Source organism: Zalophus californianus, chromosome 17, assembly GCF_009762305.2.
Source record: "Zalophus californianus isolate mZalCal1 chromosome 17, mZalCal1.pri.v2, whole genome shotgun sequence".
NCBI lineage: Eukaryota > Metazoa > Chordata > Mammalia > Carnivora > Otariidae > Zalophus > Zalophus californianus.
In genome coordinates, this window is record NC_045611.1 from 6,344,546 (window position 1) to 6,367,145 (window position 22,600).

General features: G+C 42.5%; 1 protein-coding gene across 1 annotated transcript; it reads left to right on the plus strand.

Annotated features, from left to right (window-relative positions):
- The first annotated feature begins 837 nt into the window (after window positions 1-837).
- On the plus strand, window positions 838-22,331 carry MPHOSPH6 (M-phase phosphoprotein 6). Its single transcript, XM_027619126.1, has 5 exons — window positions 838-888; window positions 6,215-6,327; window positions 18,278-18,368; window positions 21,117-21,211; window positions 21,632-22,331. Exons 1-5 carry the CDS (start codon window positions 838-840, stop codon window positions 21,765-21,767), a joined length of 486 nt encoding a protein of 161 aa, XP_027474927.1. The 3' UTR covers window positions 21,768-22,331.
- The last annotated feature ends 269 nt before the right edge of the window (window positions 22,332-22,600 follow it).

Here is a 22,600-nt window from a genome sequence, read left to right on the forward strand (position 1 = left end):
AGGGGGTGTAGGTAAAAACCACGCAGGCGAGGCGGCCAGCGCCAAGAACGCGGCGTGGGGCAGCTAGGCGCCGGCACGGCCTCAGGCCCGGGGCTCTCCTGCGAACGGTGTGGACGTCGTCTTCGGGTGGGCCGCGCAGCACCGAAGCCACCGTCTCCCCAGTTCTCTGGGCCAGGGAGCCGCCCGTCCTCGTGCCTGTGGGTTCGTCTCGGGCTGTGTCACAGAACCTCAGAGTCAGAGACGCGCACACAGCCGCAAACGGTGACTCCAGCACGGTTTTCCGTCGCATTTCAGGAGCCCGGACTGCCCCGGTCTGCACCCGCCTCCCCCGCTCCGACTCCCGGGCCAGTGGAGCGGCCTTAGCATGCCTCAGCGTCCTCAACGTGGGAGAAACGGTTACGCGGGCCGTGGTGCGGGGGCCGGGAGGGCCGCCGTCCGCGACGCAAACGCGTGTCTGACGCGGTCCAACCGGGACAGTGCGGTGAGCGTCTCAAAGGTCTCCCCGGCACGACTGGGTCGGCGGCGCGCGGCGGCACTCGCCACCGCCCGCTCCCAGGGCCATAACTCGGGCCTCCTCGGAATGAGGCCTCTTTAGACTTCCCCTCCCCACGTCAAGTGGCTCTCACCCCTGCGTGTCCTTACCCCGAACTCCTCCGTAAGGCGAGGGCTCCCTAAGACAACGCGCGGAGATCCCCGGACGCACCAAGGCGCGAGAAACGGGGGCGGAGCCACGGGGCGGGACAACGTGGGTTGCGTGAGACGACGCCACGACGCACGCAGCAATGCGCGTGCGCAGCGGGGGCTGGTGCTGGAGCGCGGCTCCGAGCCGGAGCCGATATGGCGGCCGAGCGCAAGACGAAATTGTCCAAGAACCTGCTGCGCATGAAGGTGCGGGGACGCCGGGGAGGCGGGCCGGGCAACAGGGGTACCTGGGCTTCCGTACCTGGCAGGGGTCGACGCGGCAGACGCGCGGGGGCACCAGGGAAGCCATGGAGGCCCTCTAGCTTGGGCATTCATTCATTCACTCACTTAGCGCTTGCTCTGCCTCAAGCACCAGGAACAGGATTATAGATCCGGCGGATTCCCTCATAAAGCCTGCGGTGGGATAAGAAAAAGAGACGCGTAAGCAGGCAGGATGCCGTAGCACTCAGGGCGGTGATGCTTGGAGCGCCGGAAGCCCCGGGAACTTACTTGGCTTCTGTGGGAAGTGGCCCTAAAGTAGAGATTGAAGGGTAGGTGGGAGGGTGGCCGCAAGGCAACGTAAACCCAGGGAAAAGCGAGTTCAGAAGTCTGAGACGCAAAAATCCGAGAAATCCCTTGGGATTTCCAAGAACTAAAGATAATTCAGTATGTCTGGAAGGCAAGTAGCAAAAAGTGGGCCTGGAAAAGTAGCCAGTGGCCACGTGAGGAATTTTAGGCCAGATTAAGATTTTTTTTTTCCTTTATCTTGTGAACATGGGGAGGCGATTGAGCACGGGTAAGAGCATCTTAGCTGTCCTTCTTAATTTTCAAAGTTACTTTAACTGCCCTCTGGAGAATACATTGGTGAGAGAAAGACCTGACATGGGACAAAATTGCGTTCAGAAAGACCAAGTTCGAAGTTCTGATGATCTGGTCGCAGTGGCGGTGGGAATAGAATTAGAACAGTTAAAATGAATATCATGGACTTTTAGCAAAATTGATTTTTAGGTTCTAAATCGAATCAATTTCACAAATAATTTCAAAGTGAAAAAAACAAGACAAGGGTAGATAAAAAGGAATACAGAAATTAAAAATGGGAAACAACCAGGCCTTAAAAACTTGAATAATAATAATAATAATAATAATAATAATAGCAAACATTTATAGTTTCTGGTAGGTGCCAGACAGCTGTTCTCAGTGCTTTGCATATATCAGCCCATAAAATCCACCTAATAACTCTGAGGTAGATAACAGTTAGGACACCTCTCTTAGAGCTGAAAGCACTGAAACAGACAAGTAAGTAACTTGCCCAAAGTTACACAGCTAACAAGTAGCGTAGACAGAACCAAACTCAGGCAATCTGGCACCAAAGCCCCTGTTCTTAACTGCTACTCTGTACTGCTTGTCGCTGAACACTACAGCACAGTGTTTGATGTCATGTTTGGAGAGTCATTTCCAGAAAAAAGGAAGCAAGGCATAAATAATGTTCTGAAAGATTGGAGAGTAAATGTTGCATGTGCCGGATTTGGAGTTAAGCTAGGGTGTAACTAGGGATGAATAGGGTGAGTGAGGGTGTAGGGTAAATCATGTAACTTATGGTTTCTAAGGTACTTCTTTCATACATATTAGCAAAATTTGAATTTTTACCCAACAGAGTCTTCTTTTGACTTATGGTTTATAATCAGAGAATTGGGTTGGATTGGCAAAGCAGGCACATCAAACGAAGATGTGCCTGAGTGATTAGGACTCAGACCAAAGATCTGACTAAAGAGGAAGGAAGAAGTTACCTTAAAAAAAGTATCAACCCCTACCCTAGTGCGGGGAAGACTCAACAGGACTTTGGAAGCAAAGGAGGGGGAGAAATATTACACAGATTTTCTGGTTGGGTTAGCAGCTTCAGTCATTGATGAGAAAGAACTTATTGGCAGGATAGCAGGAAATAATATATATACAGATAGAGGACTGTCCTGTGAGAATGAATGGAGCACTGCATTAGGTTGCTGTATCCAGTGTAACTGTTCAGAGAGTTGAGAGTTGAGAATTTAATACTAATACATTTGTTTTCAAGTGTACCTGAAATCCTCTGCCTTGGTCACCTGTTGGGAACTGGAGGGTGATCCTGATGGGAAGTAGAAAGGGAAGGATGTAGGTGGTATTTCTGTCAGTGTAATGGAATGACTGTAGAGAGGGTGCTTATTTGTGATTTTAGCTCTTTGGGGCTCTTAAGACAGGAGTCGGTAAACTTTTTCTGTAAAGGGACGGATAATAAACACTTTAGGCTTGTAGGCCAGTCACTGTTGCACGTACTCACCTCTGCCATTGTAGCTCAGAACCAAATGAGCATATCTTTGTTCCAATAAAACTTTATTTACAGCAATTGATGTCCAGCCTAAGGAGTGTAATTTGTGATACCTGCTGTAAGCCCTCACTTGTGAGTAAAGCCAAATCACTAAGTTTTAATAGAGAGTTCTTAGATGCTTGTAGAGTCAGGAGAATTGGATTGCTAAATCTGGAGTTGCTTGATTCATATTCACAGGGCGTTCTAGCCTTTCCATGTGTACAGAATACACACACGCGTGCGCACACACAGACATATATAGCTATTTTGTATGCCATAAATAATACCTACTTGACTAAAAATAGGAGAGAAAAAGGCAGTTGGGTAGGATTGGTGAGTTGTATCACCAAGAATATAAGTGATGAAATGAGGCGTCTGGGTTTAAAGAGAACCATCCAAGAAAGAGAGTCTGGGAGAATAAGACAAGTCTGGATTTACATTCAGAGAACCTTTGTTTTTTTTAAAGATTTTTATTTATTTATTTGACAGAGAGAGAGAGAGAGTGAACACACAAGCAGGGGGAGCAGCAGAGGGAGAGGGAGAAGCAGGCTCTCCGCTGAGTACTAGTGCATCTAGTACTCAGGCTGCAGCGGATATACAAGAGTTCAATAAAGGTTTTCTGAGGGGCACCTGGGAGGCTCAGTCAGTTAAGCATCTACCTTCGGCTCAGGTCGGCCAGGGTCGGGCTCCCTGCTCAGCGGAGAGCCTGTATATCTGGATAACTCTTGTATATCTGCTGCAGCCTGAGTACTAGTAATAGACGATGAACAAGAGACATAGTCTGCTGTTCAGAATCTGTCTTTTGGGAGACACAGAAGAAGCATAATGAACAATAAGCCGGTGCTTATAAGGCTCTTAGATGTAGGGAAAGATGTTCTTTTATGGGAACAGGTCTGTGAAGAGCTTGGCCAAACAACAGTCAGGAGGGCCCAAAGGACATGTCCTCTGGGCCTTTACAAGTGGATATTTTACCAGGTAGAAAATGGAAACATGTTGAGGAGCAGAGGCAGAAAGATTGGGAAGTACAGGATATGTATTCCAGAAACTGCCAGTTCTTTCCTGGGTGAGGATAGAGACACTGGTAAAAGGATGAAGACTACAGAACACTTTAGATAGAGTGTAAACATTTCCTTTACATTTATTTAAAATAATGTTGGATTCACAGGAAGTTGCAAAAAATGTACAGGGAGATCCTATGTACCCTCCACTCCCTGTCTTCTGTTGCTAGAGTACGGTGCAAAGCCAGGAAATTGACAGTGGTACAATTCACAGAGCCACCATTTTATGTCACCATTTTACTCGTGTGTGTGTGTGTGTGTGTGTGTGATCTTTCCATACAGCTTATCATGTGCAGATTTATGTAACTACCACCACATTCAAGATACAGAACTGTTTCATCACCATGAGGAGCAGGGAGCACAATGCAGGACCAGATCCCGGGACCCTGGGATCATGACCTGAGGTGAAGGCAGACACTTAACCGACTGAGCCACCCAGGCGCCCAATTTTGTTATTTTAAAGATGTTCTATTAATGGAATTGTACAATATGTAAACTTGTGAGATTGGCTTTTTTTCACTCAGCATAATTCACTTGCATTCCATCTAAGTTGTTGGGTAGCAATAGCTCTTTCCCTTTTTTATTGCTGAGTAGTATTCCATGCTATGGAAATATCATAGGACTTAACCATTCACCTGTTGAAGAGTATTTTGGTTGTCCTCAGTGTTTGGCTATTAACAAATAGAGCTGCTGTGAATATTCCTGTATGAGTTTTTGAGTGAATGTAAGTTTTCATTTCTCTGAGATAAATGCTCAAGAGGACAATTGCTAGGTTGTATGGTAAGTGTATGTTTAGTAGGATAAGAAACTGTCAAGCTGTTTTCCGCAGAGGTTGTACCATTTTATATTCCCACCAACAATGTATGAGTGATCCAGTCGTACCACAGCCTCATCAGAACTGGATGTTATCACTGTATTTTATTTGTAAATGTTTTTCAAGTTTCGTCATTTCATTTAGTATTCATTGGTAAAGCCCTTATGCCTAAAAATGCTTGTTTTTGGAAGGGTTGGAATGGAGGGAAAAGTAATATAGAGCTTGGACAAGGGAAAGAAATAAGGATAAATGGAAACTAGTGGAATTCTAGAGCTAACTTCTGGAGGATCCTGGATGTTTTCTGAATTTATTTTTCCCTTATTAATACTCTATCATTTTGCTGTGTTCACTGGTCCCCTGAGGAAATATTGTTTATGGAGGGAAGAGACTAGCAGCTAGACTGCTGATTTCTCTACTGGCCTATTTTGAGTTGAGCTTTTGCCCTTTTTAGAATAAAGAGCAGCCACAGAGGTAATCAGCCTTTCAGAGGACAAATATATGTGAAGAGCAGGCTTATAGATACAGCTTTGCTTTGGTCTGTGTTTATAGACCCTTTACTACATATCATTCATCATGCTGAAACTGAGCAAGGAAACAATCTAGACAAAGTCCCTGCCCTCAAGGTCTTCAGAAGAGACAGGTGCTCAAGAAATTAAAGTGTGGTGAGACTGTTTCAGGATGTCATGTGAAGCATCTAGGAGAGAAATGTCAGTTTGGCTTGCAGGTGTCAGAGATGATTTCATAGAGATGGAGTAGCTTTTCCTATATATCAGAAGGGCTAGGAGTTGCCCAGGTGGAGGAGCACGAGAAAAGACATTCCAGACCAAGATCAGCAGGTACAGAGACCACTGGGCTCCGTGGGTCATCAAGAGATTCAGAACGTATTGAGTCTCTCCTATTTCTGCTCCTCTCACTTTCCGTCTCTACCTGCCTATCCTGATATGTGTCTTTTGTCTTAGCCCTTCCCCACTGGCTACTATGTAAAACTGAAACATTTATGAGCTACTTACCGAATACAGTCTTTTTATTGTTTGTTTTTATTAAATTAGACAAACTAAAGTACGGTAAAGATCTTTCCAAAGTCTTCTGAAGGAAGTCCACATTACTTTTTTGTGTGCTCTAGTGGCCTCCCTGCTAGTCCGGTGTGACGTTCTCAAGGGCAGAGCTAAGCTGCTTTGGTCCCAGCACCTCCGCCCTCACCCCTGAGATAGTATTCCTGGAGAAATGAGGGAAAGCACATGGAGGAATAAAGTTATTTGAGTTTTCCTCAACTCTAAGTTGAGAAAACTGGTTGCTGACACTGATTTTGTTTTGTTTTGACAGTTCATGCAAAGGGGACTGGACTCGGAGACCAAGAAACAACTAGAAGAGGAGGAAAAGAAAATCATTAGTGAAGAGCACTGGTATTTGGATTTGCCAGAGCTTAAAGAAAAAGAGTAGGTTAATTAGAAATTATATTAATGATGCTTTGGGCCTTCAAAGGGAAATCCCTATAAATGGGACTCATCGTTTCAGTGACACAAAGTCTATAAAATAGTATCTCTTCAGTTTCTTGAATTAGCTTTGCAAATAGTTTTCTAAAATTATTAAATCTATATAAGTTCTACTTGGATTTATACATTTTTACTGGCCCTCATTTACAATGTTGTTCTTTTTCTGTGATGAATAAAGGAATCTAGCCCATTCATCTCTGGTAGTAACTGGGGAGCTTTTATGAGAATCTGCGGTGTGCTCCCTGTCACATTAAGTTTGAAGATTAAGTTGGAAGGTGTGTACTTTAGGCCTCTCCAGTTTTGTTTGAATAGTAAGAGTTCTTAAAGGCAAGTCAAGAGTTTAGGGTGTGTTTCTTTTCTTTTCTTTTTTCTTTTAATTTTTACTGCTTTTAATACCAGTCATCTTAACAAACATTTATTGAGTCCATAGCATGTGCCAGGAACGGAGCTAAGCATTTAAAATCTCTTAATTATTTAATCCTCAGAGCAGACTTAGGAGCTGGCTACTGTCATTCCATCCATTTTATAGCTGAAGAATCTGAAGCTTGAGAGAGTAACTTGCCCAGAGTCAGCCAGCTGGTCATGGCTAATGCTGGATACCATACTAGACTGTTTCTCTTCCACCTCTAAGCATTGTTAGTGCTTGAGAAATAATTTTGAATGAAGGAGTGATAGGTTCATATCATCCATTGATTTTTATCTAAATTCTTAAAACTATTTATCATTTCTCCTCAGTGCCTTTCTTATCTTAGTGAGCTCTGTGGTATGGTAGTTTTATTTCAGCTTTGTCAGATGATGGAAGATGCTGCTTATTCGGGCACATTTATGTTTTTCCTTTCTTTACCTAATAATTTTTTTTTCGTTTTTGTTGTATTCCTTTGTTCATTTGGCTGACCTTCTCTGGATCTTTTCTGGAAGGCTAGATATCCTTCCCTAAAGATAGAAAGCATGCCCCACCAGGAGATATGGAAGGAAGGTACTTTGTTTTCTCTGCTTGCTTCTTTGTTTGCTTTTCTCTGCTGCTTCTCGGAGGAAGCAAGGTGGCCCTGAGGAAGGGGAAGACAAAGCCAGAGACAGTGTGGATTTGGGAGCAGGGTGGTGTAGGAAGGGACCATTACTGGTAAGGATCTATAATTTCATTTTATGCCTTGACTAAACTTGCACAAAGTATTCCAGATTTTTTTTTTACTTATTGTTATTGAGGGGCAAGATGGTTTCTATCTTGTTTTCAGTATTTTTTTCCCCCAACATAGCATATTTGCAGAAAAATGACCTTTAGATTCCTTTCCTAGGAGGCAAATATCTCCATCCTTTTGGGCTACTATAACAAAATACCACCATAGCTTACAAAGAACAGAAATTTATTTCTCACAGTTCTGGAGGCTGGAAATCCAAAATCAAGGCACTACTGTGGTGGTGTTTTGGTGATGGCTGTCTCCCTGGTTCATAGCCAGCACCTTCTCACTGTGTCCTCACCTGGTGAAAGGGGCTAGGAGGTTCCTTTTCTTTTTGTCTTTTTAAAAAATTTATTTATTTATTTATTTATTTATTTGAGAGAGAGCAGGGCAGGTAGCTGGGTGTTAGGGCAGAGGGAGAGAGAGTCTCAAGCCGACTCTCTGCTAAGCACAGAGCTAACTCAGGGCTCGATCTCCATGATGCCAAGATCACAACCTGAGCCGAAACTAAGAATCGGAGGCTTAACCAACTGTATCACGCAGGCACCCCAGGTCTAGGGGATTCTGTGGAGTCTCCTTTGTAAGGTGCTAATCCCATTTATGAGGGCCCCACCCTCAGGACTTCAGCTACTTCCCAAAGGCCTCATCTCCTAATACCATCATCTCTCGGGGTTAAGATTTCAACATATGTATTTTGTGGGGGGTACAAGCAGTCAGACCCTAGCAGGAAATAATATACTTTTGCCACCATCCAGTGCCTATTTGTGTATAGATATGTACATTAGATTAAGTCGTTGGCAGGAAAAGATGACACTGTCAAATTGGGTAATTCAAGAGTATAACAGAGTAGGGCACAGGGAGGCCACCAGGGACGGTGCATACCCCATAGCTTGTGTGGTAGGAGTAATTTCCACTCCAGGACCAAAGGGTCAAGGGGAGGGAATGGTTACTGAATCTGAAGACATCTTACAAGAGCTGCTATCTTCATAAGGGAGCACAGCCAGCCTGAGGTAATCCCACAGGAAGGAAGCCTGGTTCCAGACTACAAAGGACCCCTTCCAAGTATAACATTTAAATCAGCCTCCCAGGATACAGAATGGGGGGAGATAATGAGAAGTAGATCTGGAGAGAAAAATGGATGGTATTTCTTCAGGGTGTGTGTTTTTTAAACACCCCACATAGGGAGCCAGAGGAATGGATTAGTTAATTAAGTGCATGGGCTCTGGAATCAGGCAGATCTGTGTTTGATGCCCAGCTCTGCCACTTGCCTACTTGTGACTTGGACAAGGTGTGTAACTCCTCTTTTGTCATCTATGTATTGGGTATGATGGTAGCGTCTGTCGCATACATTTTGAGAAGTAAATGAGCTAAGGTATGTGACGCCTTTATCACAGCAGGTCAGGCACAAAGCACGATAAACACTGCTAGCACGTGTATTGCCTTATACTTGAATATTATGAAATTCGCCCATTCCTTCTTGCTCTTTTGTGTTTGTGAGTCTTTCCTTGATGTATCTGAATTATTCCAGAGGGTTACTGCTCTCTTTGAAATTGGAGGCTTCACTGTATATACGCTCTGGAAGTCTAGAGGTTGCCATCTGTGATGTCAGCAATATCGCCCCGTAATTCAGCAAGGACAATTAGGGCTTTTAGTCCACAGCTTCCCTGAGGGGCCACCACTCAGGGAATTATCCTTGTGCCTGAGCTCTGAGGGGGATGAGGGACTGCTTTGCCTCAACTGGGAACACCTGCAGGGCCTTCTAAGCCTTCCCCCTCCGCCCAGAGCTCCTCGTAGGGGCTGAGGCCTTAGTGTAGCCACATTGCATGTCACCTCCTCCTGCCCAGTCCTGCCATCCTCATTTCCATAGAGGGGCATCTCCCAAACAGCCCTGGCCGATAATACTTATGCACACAATTCTGTCTCAAAGTCTGTTTCCGGGGAACCTGATAGAAGATGCTTGGTATAAGTTCCTAGAAGTAGAATTTACAGATCAAAGATTGTGCTGTGTTTTTGCCATATTTTTCTCCAAAGGATGTGCCCCAGTACACAGACTAGCCAGTTTAAGTGCTTTTTTGCCATAGAATGTTGCTTTGAAAGTATATTTGGCTACCATGTTCTTGTGCTTGTATATTGTGGCCTAATGAGTGTTGGGAACTGTGAGATCCGAGATTGTACCCTACTTGCAAATTAATAGGTTAGCTGGACACAGTTTCATGGATGCTGGTGGAAGGTACAAGACTCTTGGGTCAGACACAAGGACTTCATTACTCACAGCGCAGCAAACAGTACGAGCATCTCTTTTGCATCATTTCCCCTGTGTCCCTCAAATCTCATGGGGGATGATGTGGCGAGGCCCATCTGTATGTGTTGCCCACAATAGGTTTGTATCACAGCTGAGAAGTCTTGAATTTAGGAAATCTGTATCTTTAATACGTGACTGCAAGCCAACTTGCCCTTAGCCCCCAAAGACATTATTATACTGGATATTAAGCAAGTCTGCACTTTGCTCAGAAGGAAGACAATAGCTCTGCCTTTCAAAATGGTTCACTATACACACATCCCTGAAAAGATGTTCCAGACCAAAAGGGCAGGTAGTGTCTCATTCACTGGAGAGACCCATAGTGAATTGTTTTCCTACAGTGAGTTTTTCCCCTGCTTTGCCATGCATGTTATTTGTGGCTTTAAGGCAAGTCTGGGGGTTTTTTTTGTTTGTTTTTTGAGCAGTAGTTTCTCATCTGTAAAAATAGATGAAATAGATAATATCTTGGATGTGTTTTTGGCTCTAAAATTATGGATCCTTATTAATAAAATTAAGGATATTAAAATACAGAATGCTTACAGTTTTAGAATATTTAATTTTTTGCTAATTCTGTGTTTAATTAATGTTCCTAATTATTGAAACTGCTTGTAGATAAGGAAACACCTATGCTCCTTTTTATATTAAAGTTATTGTGTCAGTGGAAACCTCTGGGAAAGTCCTCTGACTGGAGCAGTGGTCCTGCTGTGCATCCATTCCTAGCCCTCTGGATCTGTCTTTTGTCTTGAGTGCTTAAATGTGTAGTTATGGTGCTTTCCTGAGAGGGTGATGGATTTGGGGAGAGGGATGAGGTTTTATCAGCTGCACTCGATAATGACCAGGATTAGTCAATTGAGAGGGAATCCACACCTTATGGAAAAGGTTGAACAAAAGGTTCTGGAGAATGTGTGCCTGAATTTAGGCTCCCTCAGGGAGGGGGGTTCCTGAAGGAAGTGAGGTGCTGGCTGAACTAGAGGGCCAGGGAGAGAGGAACCCGAGAGAACAGTGGTTCTCAAAGTTTTGGGCTCAAGGACCATTTACATTTTATAAAATTACTTAGAACCCCTGAAGAGCTTCTATTTGTGGGATATATTTCATGTCGATATTTAATGTGTAAAATTACAACAAAATTTTTTTAAATGCTCACTTTAAAGACAAACTCATGTTGTTAACATAAATAACACATTTTTCATGAAATATAACTGTTTCCCAGGGCGCCTGGGTGGCTTAGTTGGTTAAACATCTGCCTTCGGCTTAGGCCATGATCCCAGGGTCCTGGGATTGAGCCCCACATTGTGCTCCCTGCTCAGCGGGGAGCCTTCTCCCTCTCTGCTGCTCCCTCTGCTTGTGCTTGCTTTCTCCCTCTCTCTCTCTAATAAATAAATCTTTAAAAAAAAGAAAGAAAGAGAGAGAGAGAGAGAGAGAAAGAAAGAAAGAAAGAAAGAGAAAGAAAAGAAAGAAAGAAAAGGAACAGTTTCCCAAGACCAAAAAATGTTAATGAGAAGAAAGGCATTATCTTACATTTTTGAATCTTCTGATGTCCAGTATTGTCAGAGATGGGTTGATTCTCTGGGTCGATTCTCTTAAATTCTGCACTCAGCCTGTTGTAGTCTGTTGTTTTGGTTGAGGCCCATAAAGAAAATCCACCCTTACACAAGTGATGTAATTGAAAGGGGAGGAGTATTATAATAGCCTTTTTAGATAATTTTTTGACACTACTCCAAAACCCAGTAACTAGTAGTTTCTTTAACTGCAGTATGGAATCTCAAAGTGTCAATACAGTTTTCATAATCATTAGTCTAGCTTGCATTTGGAATAGATCTTTTATCCATGCATGATTTCATAACATCATGCATTTCTCTTTTGGAAAATATTAGTTCAGTGAGTTGTATAGATTTTCTAAATGCTAACTTAATTCCTTATATAATACCAAAAACTATATTCATTAATATTACCATGGGTTCATCAGAAAAATCTTTTAAGTATTGAGAAGCTTCAAGCCCAAGACGACATGCACAAGCTATTCAGATTCTCAATTTTTGCTCAAAAGCTTGAATTTTGTAACTGGCAACAAGTACTGTCAGTTGTTCCTTTGAACTGACAAGTTCATCTGATTCATTTTCAGAAAAGCGTCTGCCAAGTACCCAAGTCTGAATAAGCATAGTTATAGTGTTCCATGATAAAAGTGGCTAGTTCAACTGAGAACTCGGTCACACAAGTGCATTTCCTCAAGATGGTCGTCATGCCTAACTGTGCAGAAGTACTTAGCATTTGCATGTGGAATATTTTTGAAAAGTGTAATCAAGGGGCAAGATTAATGAAAATTAATAAATTTTTTTACTGCTTCATTAAGAACATTCTTATCGGCTTCTTTCCCTTTTTTTAGACTTTGAAAACCAGCAGTGACTACTAGCGTAGTATGGTATCCCTACTTTCATTCATGCCAAAATGAGCTCTTACTCACAATTGCTTTTGCACCCTCTGTGTAAGTGTCGACCGTGAAGAAGACATCTTTTTTTTTTAAAGATTTTATTTATTTATTTATTTGACAGAGAGAGACACAGCGAGAGAGAGAACACAAGCACGGGGAGTGGGAGAGGGAGAAGCAGGTTCCTGCTGAGCAGGGAGCCCGATACGCAGCTCCATCCCAGGACCCCTGGGATCATGACCTGAGCTGAAGGCAGATGCTTAACGGCTGAGCCACCCAGGCGCCCCAAAGAAGACAACATCTTAATGTCACCGTGAAAATACTTTTGACCTCCTACCAGTGCTCCCTTCTGTCACTCCTTCCCAGTCTGGAGGCCTCCTCGCCGTTTCTCAGGTGGGCCCCGTACACTCCCTTCTCAGGGTCTTTAACTGGTCCCACAGCTGTTCTTCCCCAGGCCTCATGTTGTGTTCCTCATTGCCTTCTGAACTTGGCTCAGAAGAAGCCCATCCAGACCACTTTTCATACAGCAGCCAAAGACAAGTTTAGATAAAAAGAATTTGAATGAATTGGATAGATCGTTTTCATTTTGTAGCCGAACTAACGTGACATCGCTCCTTGCTGAGTTAGGGATAAGGACTAAACCAGGTGGAGTTTTCCCACAAAGGAAACTTTTTGCAGCAAATAAAGAGATCACGGGGAATAACTTCCAAAGCCATGATTCTCCCAAGTGAGGGTGAGTGGGTTTCTTTTATTTAGGGTTAGGATGAATATTCAGAAAGGGGGGCTTTGTCATCACATGTAATGGCAGACAGGAGGTCGTGTAGGCATACGTAAAAAAAAACATGCCTAGGGCGCCTGGGTGGCTCAGTTGGTTAAGCGACTGCCTTCGGCTCAGGTCATGATCCTGGAGTCCTGGGATCGAGTCCCACATCGGGCTCCCTGCTCAGCGGGGAGTCTGCTTCTCCCTCTGACCCTCTTCCCTCTTGTGCTCGCTGTCTCTCATTCTCTCTCTCTCAAATAAATAAATAAATAAAATCTTAAAAAAAAAAAAAATGCCTATACATGTATCCTGTTATGTTAATGAAGCTTGTGCTCCTCTGAGGGTGGAGACTAACTTGACAGTGAAGCCAAGGTAACTCTCTACTGGGGAAAGGGCTCATGGGAGTGCTCCAAGAGCTAGTATAAACTGGATGGGGTGGGGTCTTGGGCTCCTGATGCAAGGCCTTGCGTGCTTTTGAAATAGCACAGGGAGTTTTACCAGTGGTTTATTGTCTCTGATTTGGTTAGGTTGTTTCCTGGCCTGGTAGAGTGTTAGTTTTTGCTTTCTCTTTGTTCCTTTAAAATCTTTAACCACTGAGGTTTTTGTGTTTCTTTGTGATTCTGACACTTCCCAGGAAGTTGTGCTAGAAGTGTGCTTGAGCAAGTAGGGCAGAGATCCCAGAAAATAGCTGGGGGCCTAAAATGACTTCTCTGGTGTCATACTATGTCTTGTCTTTCTTTTGGGGGGGGACCCCTAACTCTTTCCACTTACAATTTCTCCTCGGTAAAAGTGGAATTGCTGGGTCATAAGGTTGGCATATAGTTAACTTTATGAGAAACTTTCAGACTGGTTTCCACAGTAACTGCACCATTTTATTACACTTTCACTAAGTAGAATTCTGATTTTTCCCACGTCCTTCCAACGTTTTGTGTTACCTTTTTAATTTTACCTATTCTGTCATTCTAGTAGTATCTCATTATGATTTTTAATTTGCATTTTCCTGGTGACTAATAACATTAAAGAACTCTTATGTGCTTATTGGCATTTCCATATCTCCCTTTGTGAAGTCCCTATTCAAATCTTTTGCACATTTTTAAAAATGAGATGGTTCTTTTTTTCTAGCATCTTTCTATTACATAATTATCCATCCCTCTATACATCCATCAATTCATTTTATTTTTAGTGTATTTCAGAGTAAGTTGCAAACATGCGTATCATTAACTAGAATTCAATGTTTGTATAGGGTTTTGTTTCTTGATAAAACTTACATACTTCTATACAGGTAGGAGTTCTTTATATTCTGAACACAGGTCCTTTAACAGATACATGTATTGTGAATATGTTCTCCCAGTTTGTGGCCTGCCTATTTCTTTCTTTCTTTTTTTTTTTTAATTTTATTTATTTGTCAGAGGGGGGAGAGAGAGCACGAGCACAAGCAGGGGAAGCGGCAGGCAGAGGGAGAACCAGGCTCCGGGCTGAGCAAGGAGCCCGATGTGGGAGTCCATTCCAGGACCCCGGGATCATGACCTGAGCTGAAGGCAGACACTTCTTTTTTTTTATTTTTATTTTTTAAGATTTTATTTATTTATTTGACAGAGACAGAGAGATAGCGAGAGCAGGAACACAAGCAGGGGGAGTGGGAGAGGGAGAAGGAGGCTCCCCGTGGAGCAGGGAGCCTGATACGGGACTCGATCCCAGGACCCTGGGATCATGACCTGGGCTGAAGGCAGACGCTTAACGACTGAGCCACCCAGGTGCCCCCTTTTTTTTTTTTTTAATATTTTATTTATTCGAGGGTGCCTGGGTGGCTCAGTCGGTTAAGCGTCTGCCTTCAGCTCAGGTCATGATCCCAGGATCCTGTAATCTAGCCCTGTGTGGAGCCCTCCTTCCTGCTCCCTGCTCCCTACTCCCTGCTCAGAGGGGAGCCAGCTTTTCCCTCTTCTTCCCATTCAGGGTCTCTCTTGCTGTCTCTGTTGCTATCTCTGTTTCTCTGTCTCAAATAAATAAATAAAATCTAAAAAAAATAATCACTGGTGAAGCTATGTGGATCTGGAGTTTTCTCTGTGGAAAGATTCTTAATGCATTCAGTTTTTTTGATATAGGACTATTCTAATTTTTCACTTCAGATATTGTTTTTTATGTTGTAAAATTTCTATTGGTTGAGTTTTCATAGTTTCCATTTTTTTTTTTTTAAGATTTTATTTATTTGAGAGAGAGAGAATGAGAGATAGCACAAGAGGGAAGAGGGTCAGAGGGAGAAGCAGACTCCCCGCTGAGCAGGGAGCCCGATGCGGGACTTGATCCCGGGACTCCAGGATCATGACCCGAGCCGAAGGCAGTCGCCCAACCAACTGAGCCACCCAGGCGCCCCATAGTTTCCATATTTTAAATCAGGTTCCCTATTTGTGTCTTCATTACATTCCTGTGTTTCTTTAAATCCTTGAACAAATTTATAATAACTGTTTTTAGGGGCTCCTGGGTGGCTCAGTCAGTTAAGCGTCCAACTCTTGATTTCAACTCAGGTCATGATCTTAGGCTTGTGAAATCCAGCCCCATGCTGGGCATGGAGCCTACTTAAGTTTCTCTCTCTCTCTCTCTCTTTCTCCCTCTCCCCCTCTCCCCTGCCTCACTCCCCACCCCATCTAAAAAAAGTAACTGTTTTAAAGTTCTTTTCTATTAATTCCATCATCTTTTTTATTGATTTGTTTTTCCTCTGTTTATGCGTCACATTTTCCTGCTACCCTACATGTCTAGCAACTTTTTATTGTGTGTCTCACATTATGTATTACATTGTTGAGTACCTGGATTTTGTTGTCTTCCTTAATGAAGTGTTGAATTTTCCCTTAGGCAGTTAATTTACATGCCAATCAGCTTGGTCCCTGTTTTTGTAGGAGTGGGTTTTACAGCCTTGACTTTTGCTAGATGCGCCCTACTCCTGAGGTGTGACCTTTCTGTTCAGTGTCACAGGATATTCAGCTTGGTTGGATAGACACAACTCAGACATTTCCCTCCATTGTGCAAGGTCTTTGTATTTGTTCAACATACAGTTTTAGGGTAAATTTTCTTTCTCAGGGGGGGCGCCTGGGTGGCTCAGATGGCTAAGCGTCTGCCTTCGGCTCAGGTCATGATCCCGGGGTCCTGGGATCAAGCCCCACGTCGGGCTCCTGGCTCAGTGGGGAGCCTGCTTCTCCCTCTCCCTCTGCCTTTGTCCCTGCTCATGCTCTCTCTCTCTCTCTGTGTCTCAAATGAATAAATAAAAAATTTAAAAAAAAATTTTCTTTCTCAGTTACGGTAAGCTGGAAAATGGTACCCCAAATAATATCCAGGTCCTTGTCGCTGGAACCTATGTTAGTTTATATGGCAAAATCGACTTTGCTGGTGTAATTAAGTTAAAGATCTTTAGGTGGAGAGATTATTCTGGATTGTCTGGGTGGACCCTAAATACAATCACATATATCTTTATAAAAGGGAGATAGAAGGGAAGGCAGTGTGACCATGGAGGCCGAGATTGGGGTAATGCAATCACATGCCAAGTACTCCTAGCTGTCAGCAGAAGCAAGGAATGAATTCTCTCCTATAGCCTCTGGAGGGAGCGCGTCTCTGCCAACACCTTGATTTTGGTCCAGTGAAACTGACTGTAGACTTCCAGAATTGAGAGCATAAGTTTCTGTTGCTTTAACCCACCAGTTTTGTGGTAATTTCTTCCAGCAGCCCTAGGAAACTAATGCACCAGGGAATTGTTCTCTGGAAATTGTTTTTTTTTTCTCCTGACACTGTTGGACTTGGACAGCCTAGAATTCAGCCAGACATTCCAGGGGACCGTGTATGCAGGTCCCAGAATCTCTTTAAGTATCCCCCTCTCTCTGGGATCTTGACCCCTATACTTCAGCCCCCTCTGCACCCCCGAACTTCAGTTCCTTTGTCTCTTCAGTTCAGTGAGACTGGGCTCGGTTTGGGCTCCCACTCCCTGCTCCACAGTCTAAAAGTTGCCTCCAGTGGGAAGGTGGGCATCCATTACCTTCAGTCAGAAAGCTTACTTTGTTTTTTTTCTCTCAGGGCCCACAGCCCTATGCTTTGACTTGTTCTTTGACTTGTTATTTAGTCCTATTTTATCGTTGGCATAGGTAGGAGGACTGGTTTAGTACCAGCTGCTTTCTTTCAGCCAGGCGTGAAATAACCTACTTCACGTTTTTCCACTGTATAATATAAATCTTTTATTTGTCATTTGGCACCACTCTAGAATGTGACCTCCGTGAGAGCAGAGACTCTTATTCGAGGCTACCCCTCCAGCTTCTAGAACACTGCCTGGCACACAGTTTGGTTTACTAAGTGTTGGCTGAGTGAGTGAGCGAGTGAGGGAGTGAATCTTGACACAAGAAGTAGTGTCTACTTTCTGCCAAAGAAGCCTTAAAGGCCAGGTATTTACCTTCCTAGTGTGCTTTATGGTTAATAGTTTTACGGTTTCAGGCTGTAGTCAGATATGTTCCCCTGGGACTGGGGTAATAAACTGGTGACTCAGAGGAGACTGCCTTTTAGAGACCGAAATGTCGCACCTGCATCCCCTTTTCAGGGCAACACTGGCCTCCCAGTGCCCTCAGCTGTGCAGAGCTTAGCCCCCTCAGGTGCAGCGTCATTTTTACTAGGGAGATTTTTTTCATGGTTTTGGTTTTGGGTCATCGACCTAGCTACCCTTATTTCTGCCTATTTTCCATTCCTGCTCATCCAGCTTTCCCAGTGATTCTGTGAGATACCTGGTATCCTTTCAGTAAATTCCTTCTCTGCTTAAGTCAGTCATTGTTTACAGCTAAGAGCTCCAGCTAAAACACTCTTAAAGCTGCCTGGGACTCCAATTTCGGAGTATTTAATAAGTACTTAGTAAGAAGTTGGTGGGGTTGGGAGATGTAAATGTCAAGGAAACTGCTTCAGATTAGAAAAATCCAGGTTTATTATAAATAGTCTAGGTCTCTGCATTGTGTAGGCATTTACACAAATTAAATGTGTAATTTAGACAAGGCTGTGCCTGCAGCTGCAAGCTCTTGTCATCTAACGCCTTTGCTGGCCAAGGTAATCAGTTTTTATTTCTACCCCTACATTTAGAAGTCTTACCTTACTTTTACTCGATTCTACTAAGAACCGTAAGTAAGATCAATTTTTCATTTGAAATTTTGACTTTTAGTTGCAGTGCTTTGTTATAAGTAGACACGCTATAAATACAGGTTTATTTTCCCACTTAGGTGTTTCATAATAGAAGAGCAGAGTTTCTTGTTATGTGAAGATCTTCTCTATGGAAGAATGTCATTCAGAGGATTTAATCCTGAGGTTGAGGTATTAAATATAATTGCTTTAAAATAAAATTTTAAAATTTTCCAATTGAATTCTTTCTGCTAATAATTGGGTTTCGGTTTTTTCCCACCAGGTACCATTTCTTCTCATTATATACAAAATAACAAGTCTTGAAATACTGGTGGAGCTATTTAAAGAAATTGCAGCCCTTGCAGCCTGGTTTTATGGCAGAGTTAGTAGATGATTTAATACAGCAGCACGCACTCCCCGACAGCGCCCTGCGAGTGTTAGAGTTTCAGCTCAACTCTTTCACAGGAATGTCCAGATTTTGTTCATATGATGCTATTATGAAAACTTATTTTCTGGCACCTGTAAATGTATCTTTTCTAATGGAAAAATGTGACTTAAAAATTGAGTAATTCCACTTTTCAGTAGGCAGGTTTTAATCCAAGGTTGTAAATAGATTTTTAAATGAACCTTTTGGAAAGTTTGTTTGAAAAGTAAATAATTCACCTTATGAGCTGTTGATTTGAATTTTCCTGGTTCAGGTTTGTAGAGAAGCACAGACCTTCGTTTAATATTTATTAGAATTCTGGCACATGTACTAAAAGTCATCCTATCAGGTACTCCACCAATGAAATGGAGGTTTATGATATAAAGTTTAGTTTTATAACTCTCAGTTGAAGCCAGGGTTTCTCAGCCCTGGCACAACTGACTTCTGGAGCCAGATAATTCTTTGTAGCTGGGGCTGTTTGTGTATTTTTAGATGTTCAGCAGCATTCCTGGCCTCTACCCACTAGATACCAGTAGTGTGCACATGAGCGCGCACGCACACACACACACACACCCCAGTTGTGACAACCAAAAGTGTATCCAGACATTGCCAGAGGTCCCTTGGTGAGCAAAACTACCTCTGATTGAAAATTACTTCCCTGAGGATGCCTATAGAGAATCACAGTTAACCAAGTTAATCGCCAGAGTTTGTTTAAGATCATGGGTTTTCTTTTTTTCCCCCCTTTTTTGAGGGTGTATGATAATTAAGGTGTTCTATTTACACAAAGTCAACACTAAAAGTGTTTGTTTATAATAGGTATTTCCCTTGCCTTGGCCTGCTTAAAGCTTTAGATTTCCGAGAGAGAAGGCAGTGAGGTAAAGGGGGCGTCGGGAGCAAAGATGATGCGTGTGTGCTACCCAGAGACTAGGGCTAGGGGTAGGCAAGCACTCCAGGGTATGTCTCATACAGTGGGAAAAGGATCCTGATGTGGGAGGCTTTTAGAAGATGGCTTTCATGACTGCTACTCTGTAACACTGAATACTTTCTCCCTGGGGAAAGGTTTTGAACTGTTTGGCTTGCATATCTGAGCTGTCATGAGACGTGAGAAGGGTTAGGTATATATATACCTGGTTTTGAAAAGATACCAGGTTGAGAGTACTTACTTCATTATAAGCAGGATGTACTTAGAACACATTTTTACAAAAGTCTTCTTTTTTTAAAGATTTATTTATTTGAGAGAGAGAGAGTGGGGAGGGGGCAGATGGAGAGGGAGAGAAAGAATCTCGAGCAGGCTCCCCACTGAGCACAGAGCCCAACATGGGGCTCAATCCCAGGACCCTGAGATCATGACCTGAGCCAAAACCAAGAGTCAGATACTTAACTGACTGAGCCACCCAGGAGCCCCTCGAACATGTTTTTAGTATTCTAGGTATCTTTAGTGACACCCAGCATGGAGTTTATTTATTCAGTAAATATTCTGTACCTGAGGTTCATCAGCCCTCTTGAGGCACTGGAAATGCAGTAGGAAACTGAGTTCTGTGCCCTCACAGAGCTTGTATTCCCAAAATTATTTTCTTTTCAGTCCTTTAAACGTTGGAAAAGCTAATTGAAACTGGTTTCTCTTCTGCTTTCCCTTCCTCATCCTGCCTTTGCTAAAAAAAGTATTGTACATTAAAAAGAATTTTTTTGTCCAGGGTAACGATCAAGAAAGGGTTAATAATGTGAGAAAAAGAAATGGAGGTGAGACTGTGGCACATGGACATCTTGTAGAATGCTTTTTATTCACCCTCGTGATCTGGAATGAAGCCGGTCTTCCCCATAATGGCAGAGCCAGCCTCCCAGTCCATCCATCCAGTAATTGGCTGCCCCCCAACCACCAAAAACTGCATTTAGTATCACTGTTTTTTTTTAATATATCAATCTAAAGAATGGGGTTTTTTTTTTTTTTTGAAGATTTTATTTATTTGACAGAGAGAGAGCCCAAGCAGGGGGAGGAGCAGGCAGAGGGAGGGGGAGAAGCAGGCTCCCTACTGAGTAGGGAACCTGATGCAGGACTCGAACCCAGGACGCTGGGATCATGACCTGAGCTGAAGGCAGACGCTTAACCAACTGAGCCACCCAGGTGCCCTGTTAACAACTCTTGAGTGTAGTTTTCTTCCATTTGGCTCAAAGATGGGAAGTTTGGAGGAAATCTAAAAGTTTGCTTTTTATTTCCCCCACTCACTAGTGTGTTAGCAGTGTGCTTGATTTAGATGTCAGTAACCAATAAGATTTACAATCTAAAACACAATTTAAAACCATTAATAGGAAGTCCAGTCTAGTAGGGGTTTGTCTTATTTTTTTCATAAGCTGACTTCTCTTGGCCCATTGTGGAGGAAAGTATTACAGAGAACCCCCTCATAAATTTTGGTTATTCCTGTAGATTGTGACTTCTTTTCCTCTACCTTCAAATACATTTGATACCAGTTTCTTTAATAAGCCTGTTCCAGTCCTGAAAGCACTATTACATTTTTCAGAAATTAATGCTCCAGATGAACGCTAAGAACAAAGTGGAAGAAGTTGAAGGTGAAGCAGTGGAGCTAGATGTGTCAGATGAAGAAATGGCCAGAAGGTAACAGTCACCTCAGAACCACATTATAATCACTGGCTCTCACATGGGCGCTCCTCTTCCCCACAGTCTTCCATGGAGTGCCCCAGCGGGAAGATGACTTTCTGCTTTCTCTAAATTGGGCTGGGGCGCGGGGAGATTCATACCTGTCAGAGGCTGGCAGTTGAGGGCTTTTGTCCAGTGCTGCTTCTAATACATATTTTAAGATACACATCTCAATTTATTTAGGATAGTACAAAAACAAAACAGTGAAAAATTTAATCATTCATGGAAAAGTTCTTAAATTTTGAATCAGTTTCTTTTAATCATCATTTTGATTTTTCTTATTCATTGCCTATTTGGTTTGATATTCTTGACAAGACTTGACTCCTACCTTGTTTTTTGTTTGTTTAATTAAACTTGTGCTGCATACCATCTTAACAGATATGAGACCTTGGTGGGGACAATTGGAAAAAAGTTTGCCAAAAAAAGAGACCGTGCCAATTATGAAGAAGATGAAAATGGACACACAAAACCAACAGTTAAAGTAAAGAAGATGTTTCTAAAGCCCCAGGATTAAAGTAAATGCTTTGAGACAGAGTTCAGGAAAGCCTCGAGAGAGTTAGCATATTGTGGAACTCATTCTGATGGCTTCTCTGTAGTTATTAATACTATAATGTTTATTTGTAAAGAAATGGATAATTTTGGAAAAACGCCATTTTTGAAACAGATGTGTGGTGGATGTTATACATCCTTTACTCAATGGTGTTCATCAGGAATGGATTTTTAGCCCTCAATCTTCAAATGTACAGAGGTATGTGGTTGCTTCCTAAAGATCTTTTTGACCTCAGATTTTTTTTTAATAGAGCTTTCCAGTCGCTGACCTTGAATTGACACACATAAATTAAACCAATGTTTAAGTTGCCCTTATGTTTATACTTTACTTTAAATTATTAATCATGCCAAGCTAATTTATACATACATTTTGGAATCGAATGTCAAGAGGACTTAGCATATATAAATTCATTAAGAACAAACATGCCTCTCCAGCCTGAAGTACTTGCATGCTGCCAAGTCATTATTAGTTTATGGAATTATGAATTTTTGTTTAAAGCTTTTATTAATAAAAATTGTTCTATAATAAGTTTTCGTATACTTTTTCTGTTCTCTTATGCTTTCAAATAGTTTTAGTCTAATTCAATATTGGAACTTTTATCCAAATGCGAACTTTAAAAAACCAGTCATTAATTGAGAATATGGTAACGTGTTCAGTTGAACCATAAGAAATTGGCTTTTATGGGTCAAAAACAATCATCGGTTTCTTATTTTAATCATTATGAAAGTTGTTAACCCATAAAGGTACCCTCTTTAGTTCTGTTTGGACAAAGAAATCATTTGCACAGAGAAGTCACC